At 42.9% G+C, this 12,033-nt stretch overlaps 1 protein-coding gene across 4 annotated transcripts in view; it reads right to left on the bottom strand.

The window, feature by feature from the left end:
* The window catches only part of FKBP5 (FKBP prolyl isomerase 5), a 90,815-nt gene that overhangs the window by 24,980 nt on the left and 53,802 nt on the right, over positions 1 to 12,033 (bottom strand). For all 4 annotated transcript variants that reach the window (XR_013999003.1, XR_013999004.1, XM_081140159.1 and 1 more), the window contains exons 4-5: positions 5,184 to 5,326; positions 4,138 to 4,252 (exon numbers count right to left, since the gene is read on the bottom strand). Coding sequence is in view for 2 of the 4 variants with exons in the window: in XM_081140159.1 (XP_080996285.1) it covers positions 4,138 to 4,252; positions 5,184 to 5,326 (258 nt within the window). In the remaining 2 variants the exon portion in view is untranslated. The remainder of the gene's footprint in view (positions 1 to 4,137; positions 4,253 to 5,183; positions 5,327 to 12,033) is intronic.

Consider the following 12,033-nt stretch of genomic DNA (forward strand, 5'->3'; position numbering starts at 1 on the left):
ATTATTATTTTAAAATATATCTTTATTGATTTCAGAGAGACGAAAGGAGAGGAAGAGAGAGAGAAACATCAAAGATGAGAGTCATTGACCGGCTGCCTCCCTCATGCCCCCCACTGGGGATGGAGCCCACAACCCGGGCCTGTGCCCTGACCGGGAATCAAACCGTGATCTCCTGGATCACAGGTCAATGCTCAACTGCTGAGCCACGCCAGTCGGGCGAACTATTATTATTTTTAACGCTAAAGTTCCACCACTTCAGGAATCAAGATAAACATATCCAACTTCACTCCTTGGCTTTATGTTTTGTGCTGTTTTAGTATATTGTATAGTTATTATTATCATTCTTCTTTTAAAAAGGCATGCGTCTGCATGTTCCGGAAAGTTAATTTTGTCGTCATAGTTAAATGATCACTTGGCTGAGTAGGGAATTCGAGGTTGGGAATACTCATAGTTAGACACAGCGTTCGGAGCCTGGTATTTGGTATTTAGTATCCCCCACAGCAAGTCTGATGTCCTTCTGCTTCTCAGTCCTCGACAACAGCCTGCCCCTCCCCGGAAGAGTTCAACATTTTCTCTGCAGCTACGGAGTTCAGTCATTTCCCCAGGACGCATCCCGCACGTGCCACTATCAACGGCCCGCCCAGTCCTAAGACTCTTCTATCTTCTCTACATGTTTGATTAGATGCTCGCTGTCTGTCCTTCACACATTATCTGTCTTCCCATTTTCCTTTTATCGCTTTGGTTTTTGCTCTGTGTTCTGAGATATCCTTGACTATCTTTCCTATCACGAACTCAGATTCTGCGACTTTCCATTTTGCTCTCCAACCCTTCCTCTAATTTTGACAACCATTTTCGTTTTTGTTTTAATTTTTATTTACTGATGAGAGAGGGGGGGAAACATCGACTTACTGTTCCAACATGTGCGCTTCTTGTATGCGCACTGACCAGGGACCAACCCGCAGCCTTGGTGCGTCGGGATGGCGCTCTCACCAACCCAGCCACCCGGCCAGCTTTCAAAGAGCCGGTTATTTCACTTAGGCATTTAATGTGTTAAATATCTCTTAAAACAGTAATTAGTATTTTAAGAGTTCTCTTCTATTTCTTCTTAGCTCACCTTGGTTCCTCTTTTCCACGGTATCTGCTGACCACTCTTTGTTGTCTGACCGTGGTATAGAGGAAGGATTACACGGGATGAAATGGTTACAGTTAGTGACCTAGCGCAGTGCTTCTAAGCAGCTGACTACATTTCCACGGTCCACCTTTTCCCAAACGGGGAAGGCTAACCGCAGAGGTCTCTGGGTGAGGGTCCCACAGGTATTTCCTGGGCACTGACTCTGTGCTGAGCATGTGCACAGGAAGGCTGGGGACACCTTTTCCACTGGTGATGTACGAAAAAGTTTTACTTAAGGAACAAACACTTGAGCATATTTACTGTTGTGCAGACCTGATATTTCACACCCCCCCCATCTGTTTTAAAAGTTCAGAAATACTTGATGCCCTCTTCTATAGTCCAAGCCCTAACATGTGGAGTCTTCTGAGGCAGAGCCCTATTTTATTTTAATCTGGCCTTACTACCTCTAGCCTGGGAGCAAAAGTCACAGTCAGACCCTAGGGTAGTAATTCTCAATCCTTGGCTGCAAACTAGAATCATGTAGGGGAGTTTAAAACACAACAACATAACACTCTTGTGCCTGAGAGTTCCATCTTTTGAGGTTTGAGACTTTTGTTTTAACTGGTCTGGGCTGAAGCCTGGGCATCAGGATTTTAAAAGCTCCCCAGGTGATTCTAAATTCAGCCAAAGTTGAGAACTACTACACTAGAGGTTTACTGGCCCAGCTGTCCCATATTGTTTTATAACAACCCTGAGGATTGCCCCACAGCCTGCTTCGGCTCCCTCGCGCCAGCTGCCTGTGAGCTTGGAGTTCTGCCCACGCTTGCTGAGGACGGCGTGTACCTCTGCAGAGGTCTTCTCTACACCTGTTTTGGGCTGGGTTTCCTGAGTCTAGTTTCCATCAGTCCAATTTCATCTAGTTTACATATTCCAGAAATTTTTCATAATTGCTGATCCACTTCCTGCATTCCCCCTGACTTCCAGCACTAATATGGACTTCTTCCTCTGTTTGGCAATCATTCCCCCTATCTTGCACGTCAGTGGGATTTGGAAAGGGAAAGGAGGTGAGAGGAAAGGGTACTCCCACAATCTGCATCCAGAAGATCACTCTTGAAATTCCCGCATTTGGAAACTGCCGCCCGCATTTGGAAATTGCCGCCCATTGCCTGCGTTCTTTGCATGCAAATGTAGCTGAGAGCACTGTGAGGCAAGAGGCAAGGGAGCCACATCCAGCCAGCACCCCGATGGACTGGCTACAAGCACTGAATTTAACAAAGCAGAGCATGTGCGAGGCCCGAGGCCCGGAGCTGGGGGAAGAGGAGCTGCTGGCTCTTCAGAGCCTTATGTCAGTCAGATTGGATTTTCTGTGAAGGCAAAGCTTAAAAGTAACAATGCAGCCCCTACTGGCATGAAACTAAAGTGCCACGACTAACCATCATCGTAATGTCCATTAGAATACTTTAGAACATGGTGACTTTTTTAAATGAAAAAGGGACAACACTGAATAAAAATTACAAGACGGTCATCTTAATTGAGGTAAGAAAAAGCACACTGAACAGCGCTTGTTAATACACTGAAGAGAATTTTCTTTCATTCCTGTAGCTCATAAACATTAGAATCCCATCGCAGCATGGTCAGGGCAGCAGGGCCCTAGACACCAAGAGGCCTACCCTGCCTGCGTCACCGCGTCTGAGGGCAGCCAACGCTCAGAGGCGAGGCCCGGACGCAGCCGGAGGGAGCCAGGTCCCCACCTCCCAACTCCTGGTCTAGGTGTTTCTCCCACATTCCACACCCAAGCTCTTCTTTATTTATTCTAAACGTACAGTGAATGATAACCACCTAAGCACTTCAACTGCAACAGTACAGTCGTTTATAACCATTTATAACCAGTTCCAATTTTAAAACTACTAATTCGGACTAATTTGCCAAACTCATAAAAATGAAATATGGGTCCAAAGTAGTATATACAACATTAGAGATAAAAAAATCAACTATTCCAGTTTACAGCTTTAAATGAACTCTTTATTTTCCAGTGAAAATGCCTTTTATAACCGTTCACGTTGCCACCTTTGTTTAGTGGCTTTTTTTCCTTAATGGAAATAGTCCTCTCACAACTCCTTTTTGAAGTACTTCAGCTCAGTTAAGTGGCATCTGTCCAGCACGTATCCACGCAGAAAGCATTTAACGAGCACCAAGTGTGTGTAAGGCACTGTGGGCGATGCTGGAAACCAAGGGATGAAGAAGCTTCTAGCCCCCAAGCGCTCACTGTGAACTGGGGAAACCGCAAACGCTGATTACCAAGTTGACAAGCAGCGCACCCAGGGGTGGGCCCGATGTGCTCTGGGAGGAGGAAGGCTCAGTCAGCCAAGACCAGCAGTGTCCTCGCTCCCAACTCGGCCAATGAAAAAGTGGAAGAGCCTCAGGTCCCTCCATAAATGGCAAAGCAGGCCTTGAACCCAGGTCTCTTGACATAGAACAGAACAAACACTATCATCCAATTCTGATTGAGTGAAAATGAAGAACTGGTTTTTGTTTTTTTTTATCTTGATCACAGCCAGTGAGATGGGTTTCAGAGGCCTGAAGGGCACTGTAATCTACTGCTCTGTTTAGTAACTCCAGAACTAGCAATTTATATAACTTCTCTAAACTCGCTTTTCTCGTCTTGGGATAATAAATCTTACCGTCTAAGGTTATTGTGAGAAATAAATGAATAGCTACGTACAGCCACTAATACAGCTGTTGGCACACCAGAGAGTTCATGCAGTAAGAACTCCCTGGTGGACAGGATATTCTTCTGTTCATTTTGTGACTTGGCAGAGGCTGGCACAGTACCTGGCACACACATGGTGAGTAAATATTTACTAAATGAAATAGTTACTAAATAAGTGTTAAATTTAAAGCTATTCTTGATATATATTCAATATATTTATTTCTATAAACAAGCTTTTTAAAAAGAAATCTCCATTTCATCCACATAAATGGAACCCAACTCTTAAAGGCTAGTTGGCTCTAGCTTCAGCGCTTACCTTCTACTGTGGCTCCTTCGTTTGGGTATGAATAGCCTTCCCCTTTCCTTTTGATTCTCCGGATAATGCCTCCATCTTCAAACAAATCCTCTCCTTTGAAATCCAGGAGCTCAATCTGGAAAGGAAAAAGAGACTTGGCTGAGAAAAGATCAAACAAAGCCAATTTAACGTACTTAAGGGCAAGGACAACTGATTCCCCTTTTCATTTTACAAGATAAAGCCCTGCTTTATATTTATCTATGCGTCTCAGTCATTAGAGGGTAGGAAGACGAGAGCGCGGCACTGTTCGGAACCTGGAAAGAACCTTCCAGTACTGCTGACGCCTGGGCCCGCATCCTGCGGGGAGCGTGGCACAGACAGACAGGAAACACGAGAACTGCTGGTGGGCAAAAAGCCAGAGCTACAAAGTGCTGGCCCCAAACTATTTTGTCTGACTTGAGACACCACCACTTTTCCATCCCAGGTTCATGGCATTCCCTTCTTAAAATGTAAGAATAAATCCTATGAAATCAGGCCTGTAATCACCTACGGGCGGATTTTCCCCAGTTACGCTGTTTCAGGTATTCCCCCCCTCAATTTTAGAATCAGGTTTGGCCAAATATGTGTAATTCAACACACGATGAATAACATACTATCTCCCCTACTGTGTCTAATGAGATCTGTGACATTTATAAACCTTTATAACATGGAAATACCTTAAAACTTGATTTAGGCATATTTCAACATTTATTTCCCACATTTCCATCCTGTCCTCTGGTCAGTTTTAATATGTCATACGCACGCCACCGACCAGAACCTTTATTCCTAAGCCTGGCCACTTGTTTATTTGGATATGACCTTTCTGTGCCAGAGACACGTTTCTAAGAAAGCACTGGCACACACCCCTTGGGTCTGTGGGAAACAATTCAAGAAGCCGAGCTCCAAAATAAATAAATTGGATCTTAATCTCAACAGCGAGTTCAGCTCCTCTTCCCACTGCCTGCTGCTTCAGAACCAGCACCAGAGCGGAGCAGATGCTAACAAGGGAGCATCACACACATACTTGCCTCAAAAAAGAGAGTTGCATTCGAGGGAATTTTGGGGACACTGCCAGCCGAGCCATATGCATACTCTGGTTTGCACAGTAAGTGGCACATCTCTCCCTTCTTCATGGTGGCCACCCCAATGTCCCATGCCTTGATAACTTGGCCTAAGAGAAAGAAAAAGGTGAGAGGCTGAAACTGCAATTATGTTAGGTACTAAGTCTTGGTTTGCTCACGTGGGGCTTAGCACAAGTGACTCCATTTTGGACGAACTGTCTCTTTTTTAACAAAAGCTATAGCCATATTTTAAAAGATTTAACTGTTATAACAACAAAAGTTGAGACAAATTTCCAACTCTAACTCAGGAGCCCGGCCAGCGTGGCTCAGCAGTTGAGAGTCGGCCTAGGATCCAGGAGATCGCGGTTCGATTCCCGGCCAGGGCACAGGCCCGGGTTGCGGGCTCCAACCCAGGAGGGGCGTGCAGGAGGCAGCCGGTCAATGCCTCTCTCATCATTGATGTTTCTCTCTCTCTCCCTCTCCCTTCTTCTCTCTGAAATCAATAAAGACATATCTTTAAAAAAAAACAAAACAACTCAGTAAAAGCTCCACACTAAGAAATAAATTTAAAAAAAAATTTTTTTGAGGGCTACCAGAAGATACCCTGCTGAGGGGGACAAAAATACCTATTTCCCAACTGCTCAAAGATTAAGTCTGAAAAGCGGCAGTAACATAATCTTTGAAATGCAGCAGGGTTGCAGTTGCTACTTAATTTATAATTTCAACCATAATAATAAGTGAGTATTTTCTAGGCAGGAATGAAACAAAAAAAGTACAGAAAGTGGAATTTGCCCTGTCCAGGTAGCTCAGCAGATTACAATGTTGTCCAAGGTTGCAGGTTCGATCCCCGGTCAGCACACATACAAGAATCAACCAATGAATGCACATATAAGTGGAACAGCAAATTGACATTTCTCTCTCTCTCTCAGAATCAATCAATAAAATTTAAAAAAAGAAAGAAAACGGAATTTGTCCTAAGGAAGCTTATAATTTAGTCGGGTAGAGAAAACCACCACCAAGAAACAACCAGAGAGGAATCAACTGCATAAAAGAGCCTATAAAACAAAGCCTGTTATTATTATTTTTTTTTTTAAAGAAAAACAAAATGGTATGTGTCCTTTTGTCAAATCACAGGAAATACAGAATTCAGGAAAAAAATGTTTTTGGCCTAATTCTAGGAAACTAAAAGTTAATCTTACTGCTCAACTGTATAGAACTCTATTAGCCTATGGAATCTTATCTTAAAATAAGCAGTCTCAAATCCTTTGGGAAACAATAGAAGATTAAGGTGCTATGTCAATCAAAAACTTAAGTATTCAAAGTGGGGTCAGGTAAACAATGAACCCCAGAGGAAGTGAATTCCGAAGAGAGCTGATATCTTGGACTGAGAGCTGGTGGCAGGATGTTAGAAGAAGGGAAACCCTATACTGAGGTATGTAAAAGGGGAGGGATAAAGCATTCGAGCCTCATGACTTCAGCTTAGTTTTCAGTATCATAACTCTTCAAAATATCAGATACACTTATTTTAGTTAAAAATTTATATAATAGCCCTAGCCAGTTTGGCTCAGTGGTTGGAGCATCAACCCTTGGACTGAAGGGTCCTGGGTTCGATTCCGGCCAAGGGCACATACCTCAGTTGCAGGCTTGATCCCTGGCCCAGTTGGGGCACGTGCAGGAGGCAACCAATGGATGTGTCTCTCTCACATCGATGTCTCTCCCCCCCCTTCCACTCTCTCTGAAAAGCAACAGAAAGAATATCCTCAGTAAGGATTAAAAAATTTTATATAATATACGCCTATTATTAAAACACAAGCAAAAGATTAAAGGCCACCCATTTCCTCCTTTTAAGAAGCACTGTTATGTTTCTTTTGTATCTTTCCAGTTTGTGCTGTTGCTTTTTAAAAAAATTAAAACACAAATGACGGCATACTCTACATTCAGTTCTGAACCGCTTCTTTATATCTAACAGACGCTCCTTGACTTATGACAGGGTTACGCATGGATAAACCCATTGTGTGCTGAAAACACCGTAAGTCGCAAATGCACTTAATGCACATGATAACCTATGGAATACCACAGCCTGGCCCAGCCAGTTTCTGCTGACTGAGTAATGCTTCTCTACGTCGTAAGAAACTGTAAGTCAACCCTCCGTAAGCCAAGGACCCTGTATCTTGACCTTTCTCCGTCGATAGAAAAGATACTATGCATTTCAGAGGTTCACAGTGCAGGCTGCTTGAACCTCAGGCGGCCTGGATTTCAATACCAGGTCTGCCCCTTACTAGCTGTGTGACCTTGCGCAAGTTATTTCACTTCTGTGCCTCAGGCCTCAACTGCAAAATAATAGATACTAACACCTGCCATCATAATAGTACCAGCCGTATAGCTATTGTGAGAATTATTAAACACTGTGTGAGATCTCACATGGTATAGCGCCTGGCATGCAATACGCACATACACGGAGAACATCACCACCATGGTGCGAAATACAGACAGACCAATCTTGTTCTCAAGGACTGCAGTGCCCCAGTCCCTCTCCTAGTGGGAAACGTGACCAACGGTGCTCTAACAAGGCCATCTGTCCGCATGTTTGCCTACTCTGTGCAAGTTTATTTGGAGAGTAAATGCCTGGAAGTACAAAGGTTATGTGCATTTTCCAGTGGATAGATATTGCCCAACTGCCCTTCTAAAATGGCCACATCAATTTACACGCACACACACGGCTCTACTGTGAAAAGAGCTCCAGACCATCAAAAGAAATGCAGAGTGCGCTGAACAGGCTGCTTTCCTGTCGCGGGTGCTCTTCAAAGACTGTTACGTTTTAGGGTGGGCCAGTGAGAACACTTGTTTTAAACTATCAACTGACATTTTAAGACAAATACATTACACAGCCCTTCTGAAAAATCTTTATATTGCGGGGGTTCTAGTGTACATTTGTTCAAGACATTTAGCCAGTTACCGAGGAGCAAAGGTCTGCCTGGGCACTAAGAATACGAAATGGCCACCCCTCTGCCTTCCAAGGGACAGGCGTGCCGTGTGGCCAGCGGAGGGGGAAGACACGTGGGGTTTTTCTCTTCTCTTTTTAAAACAAAGCCTGGTAGACGCTGAAACAGTGTAAATATGGGGTATCTGCCTTGGGGTGAGGGTTGGTGTCATCAGCAAAAGCTTCATTCATAGGCGGTAGGTATGCTGGGCCTTGGAAGCTGGGAACATCAACCGAATCCGCGGGCGCCGCACGCTGAAGAAATCACGCCTGTGCCTTTCTCTCCCGCTCACTTGAGAACATGAAAGCTTCCCGGACCGAGCAAAGCACACGCAGGACAGAGCCGGAATGATACGGACACAGGTGTGTTTCTAGAATCGCCAACATTAGGACCCTTTTCCTAAAACGCATTTTCCCTTGATAAAAAAAAATAACACATCCTCATTATAGAACTATTGGGAAGTGTGGAAAAGCAGAGAGAACACAATAAAAACCTCCGAAACCTCAGCATCTGGGGTAAACTGTCCAGTTCTCGGTTCATTTCCTTCAAATTATACAGGGTGGGGCAAAAGCAGGCTTACAGTTGTTTGTACGGATGGTGGTGATAAATAATACATAATAATACAAGAGTAAACTGTTTCGTGTACTCACAACTGTAAACTCACTTTTGCCCTACCCTGTATATGTAGACTTTGTTTGCATAGTAAGTTTTAACATTCTTAAAATTCTGGTCATAGTTTATTTGGTTCTGTAGTTTGCTCTTTATTTCATATTACATGAACATTTTCCTTTTAAAAGATAGTATCTGAAAACATTACTTTTATTTTTTAAATTTTATTTTTTTCCATCACCATTTATCCCCTCATACCCTCTTCCACCTCCCCCTTCTCCCCCCAAATCATATTTCCAAGAGTTCTCTTTTATTTTTCCCTTTGTTGCTCAATCCCCCCTCTCCCCCCCCCCCAGCGAGCGGTCAGCCTGCTCTTTATCTATGAGTGTGTCTCTATTTTGCTTGTTAGTTCATGAAAACATAACTTGTAACAACTATATACTATTTCACCTTTTGGATATATCATAATTCCATTACTCCCGTTAACAAACATGTAGGTTGTTTGTTGTTTTTTACTATTATAAAGTTTCAGTGAACAGTTTTTGACCTAAATCTTCATGTGAGTTTTTTTGCAAGTAAAAAGCTCTTACCTGACACAGGACTGTGGTTAGTTGGTTAATTAATTAATTTTAAAATATTTTAAAGTATTTTTTTATTTTTCAGTTACAGTTAACATACTTTATATTAGTTTCGGGTATATAACATAGCAGTTAGACATTTATATAACTTATGAAATGATCCCCCTGCTAAGTCTAGTACCCACCTGACACCATCCAGTTATTACAATATTATTAACTAATTCCCTCTGCTGTGCTTCACATCCCTGAGACTGTCTTTATAGCTGGCAATTTGCACATCTTAATCCCTGCCCCCTTTCACCCATCTCCCAACCCCTCTCTGTATCTATGAGTTTGTTGGTTCATTTATTTTGTTTTTTAGATTCCACTTATATAAGTGAAATCATATGGCATTTGTCTTTCTCTGTCTGCCTTATTTTACTTCACATAATACTCTCTAGGCCCATCCATGCTGTAGGTGGTAAGATTTCATTCTTCCTTCATAGCTGAGTCATACTCCATTGTATATATGTACCGTCTCTTCTTCATCCGTTCATCTATTGGTGGATATTTAGTTTGCTTCCATATCTTGGATATTGTACATGGTGCTGCAGTGAACTCAGGGATGCATATGTCTTTTCAAATTAGTATTTTGGGAAATAGCCAGAAGTGGAATTCCCGGGTCCTGTGTCTCTTGATATAGCCATTGTTTTAGTCTATTTTGCCTGGTCTAAGTGTTGCTAGCCCACCCTGTTTTGTTTCCATTTTCAGGAAATACTCTTTCCATCCCTTTACTTTCAGTCTATGTGTGTCTTTTGATCTGCAGTGAGTCTCTTGTAGACAGCACATATATGGACCTTGTTTTCTTATCCATTCAGCCATCCTACGTCTTTTGATTAGGGCATTGAACCCATTTATATTTAAAGTAATTACTGATAGGTATGTAGTTATTGCCATTCTACTGCTCATATTTTTTATTCTTTCTACTTCCTCCTCTTCTTCTAGAAATCCCTTTAACATTTCTTGTTATACTGGTCTGGTAGTGATGAACTTTCAGCTTTTTCTTGTCTGGGAAGCTCTTTATCTATCCTTTGATTCTAAACGATAGCTTTGCTGGGCCAGGCCAGCATGGCTCAGCGGTTGAGCATCGACCTATGAACCAGGAGGTCACGGTTCGATTCCTGGTCAGGGCACATGCCGAGGTTGTGGGCTCCATCCCACCAGGGGGCATGCAGGAGGCAGCCGATCAATGATTCTCTCATCATTGATGTTTCTATCTCTCTCTCCCTCTCCCTTCCTCTCTCTGAAATAGATTAAAAATATACATATTTTAAAAATAAATAAATGAATGATAGCTTTGCTGGGTAATCTTGGTTGTAAATCCTTGCTTTTCATCACTCTGAATCTTTCTTATGGAGCTCCCTTATAGGTAACTGCTTTTCTCTTGCTGCTTTTAATATTCTGTCATTAACCTTTGGCATTTTAATTATGATGGGTCTTGCTTGGTGTGGGCCTCTTTCGATTCATCTTGTTTGGGACTCTCTGTGCTTCCTGGCCTTGTACGTCTATTTCCTTCGCCATGTTAGGAAAATTTTTCATCATCATTTCTTCAAATAGATTTCCAATTCCTTGATCTCTCTTCTCCTTCTGATACCGCTATGATGCAAATGTTGTTACATTTGATGTTATCCAGAGGCCCCTTAAAATATCCTCATATTTTTAAATTCTTTTTTTCTTTTTGTTGTTCTGACTGGGTGTTTTCTGCTACCTTGTATTCCAAGTCACTGATTCAGTCCTCTGCTTCATCTAATCTGCTCTTGATTCCCTCTAATGTATTCTTCATTTCAGTTACTGCATCCTTCATTTCTTACTGGTTTTTACTTCTCTACCTCTTTATGTGTCCTATTCTCTTTGTTAATATTCTGAGTTCACTGAACATCCTTATAATCAGGGTTTTGAACGTTACATCTGATAGATTCCTTGTCTCTATTTTATTTTTCTGGAGTTCTGTCCTGTTCTTTCATTTGGAACAGGTTTCTTTGTCTCCTCATTTTGGCTGACTCCCTACGGTTGTTTCTATGTATTGGGTAGAGCTGCTACATCTCCTGGTCTTGGTAGAGTGGCCTTATGTAGTAGGTGTCATGTGGGGTCAAGTGCTGCAGTTTCCTTAGTCATCTGAGCTGTGTGCTCAAGGTGTATCCCTTGTGTGCCCTCCTGTTGTAGTTAAGCCTTGATCACTGTTGGCACATCAATGGGAAGGATTGATCCTCAGGCTGACTATATGTGAGGACTGGTTATGACTATAGCAGAGGAGCTGTTGTGTTGGTGCTGACCCCAAGGAGCAGCATTCACTTTAGTGGGGCTCTGGTGCTTGCTGAGTCAGCCCTTTGGGTATGTCATTTATGGAGGTAGCTGGGTAGCGCTTTGGTGTGGTATAAAGCTGGCCACCAGGTGTGTTGGTTCTGGGGCCTCTTTGGAGGGGCTCTGGTACAGACCAAAGTCAGCTGCTTCCTTTGTTCTGCCTGAGGTCACCTGGTATGAGCTACAAAGTGATCTGCAGATGACTGCCACTTATTCTGGGCTTGGAGGTGCCTGGGAGAGACTAAGATGTGAACCAATGCTGGCTACCACTAGTGCCAGGCTTAGGGCCACTTAGCAGGCAGTATGGGG

The sequence above is a fragment of the Miniopterus schreibersii genome, assembly GCF_964146895.1.
Source record: "Miniopterus schreibersii genome assembly, chromosome: 6".
Taxonomy (NCBI): Eukaryota; Metazoa; Chordata; class Mammalia; order Chiroptera; family Miniopteridae; genus Miniopterus; species Miniopterus schreibersii.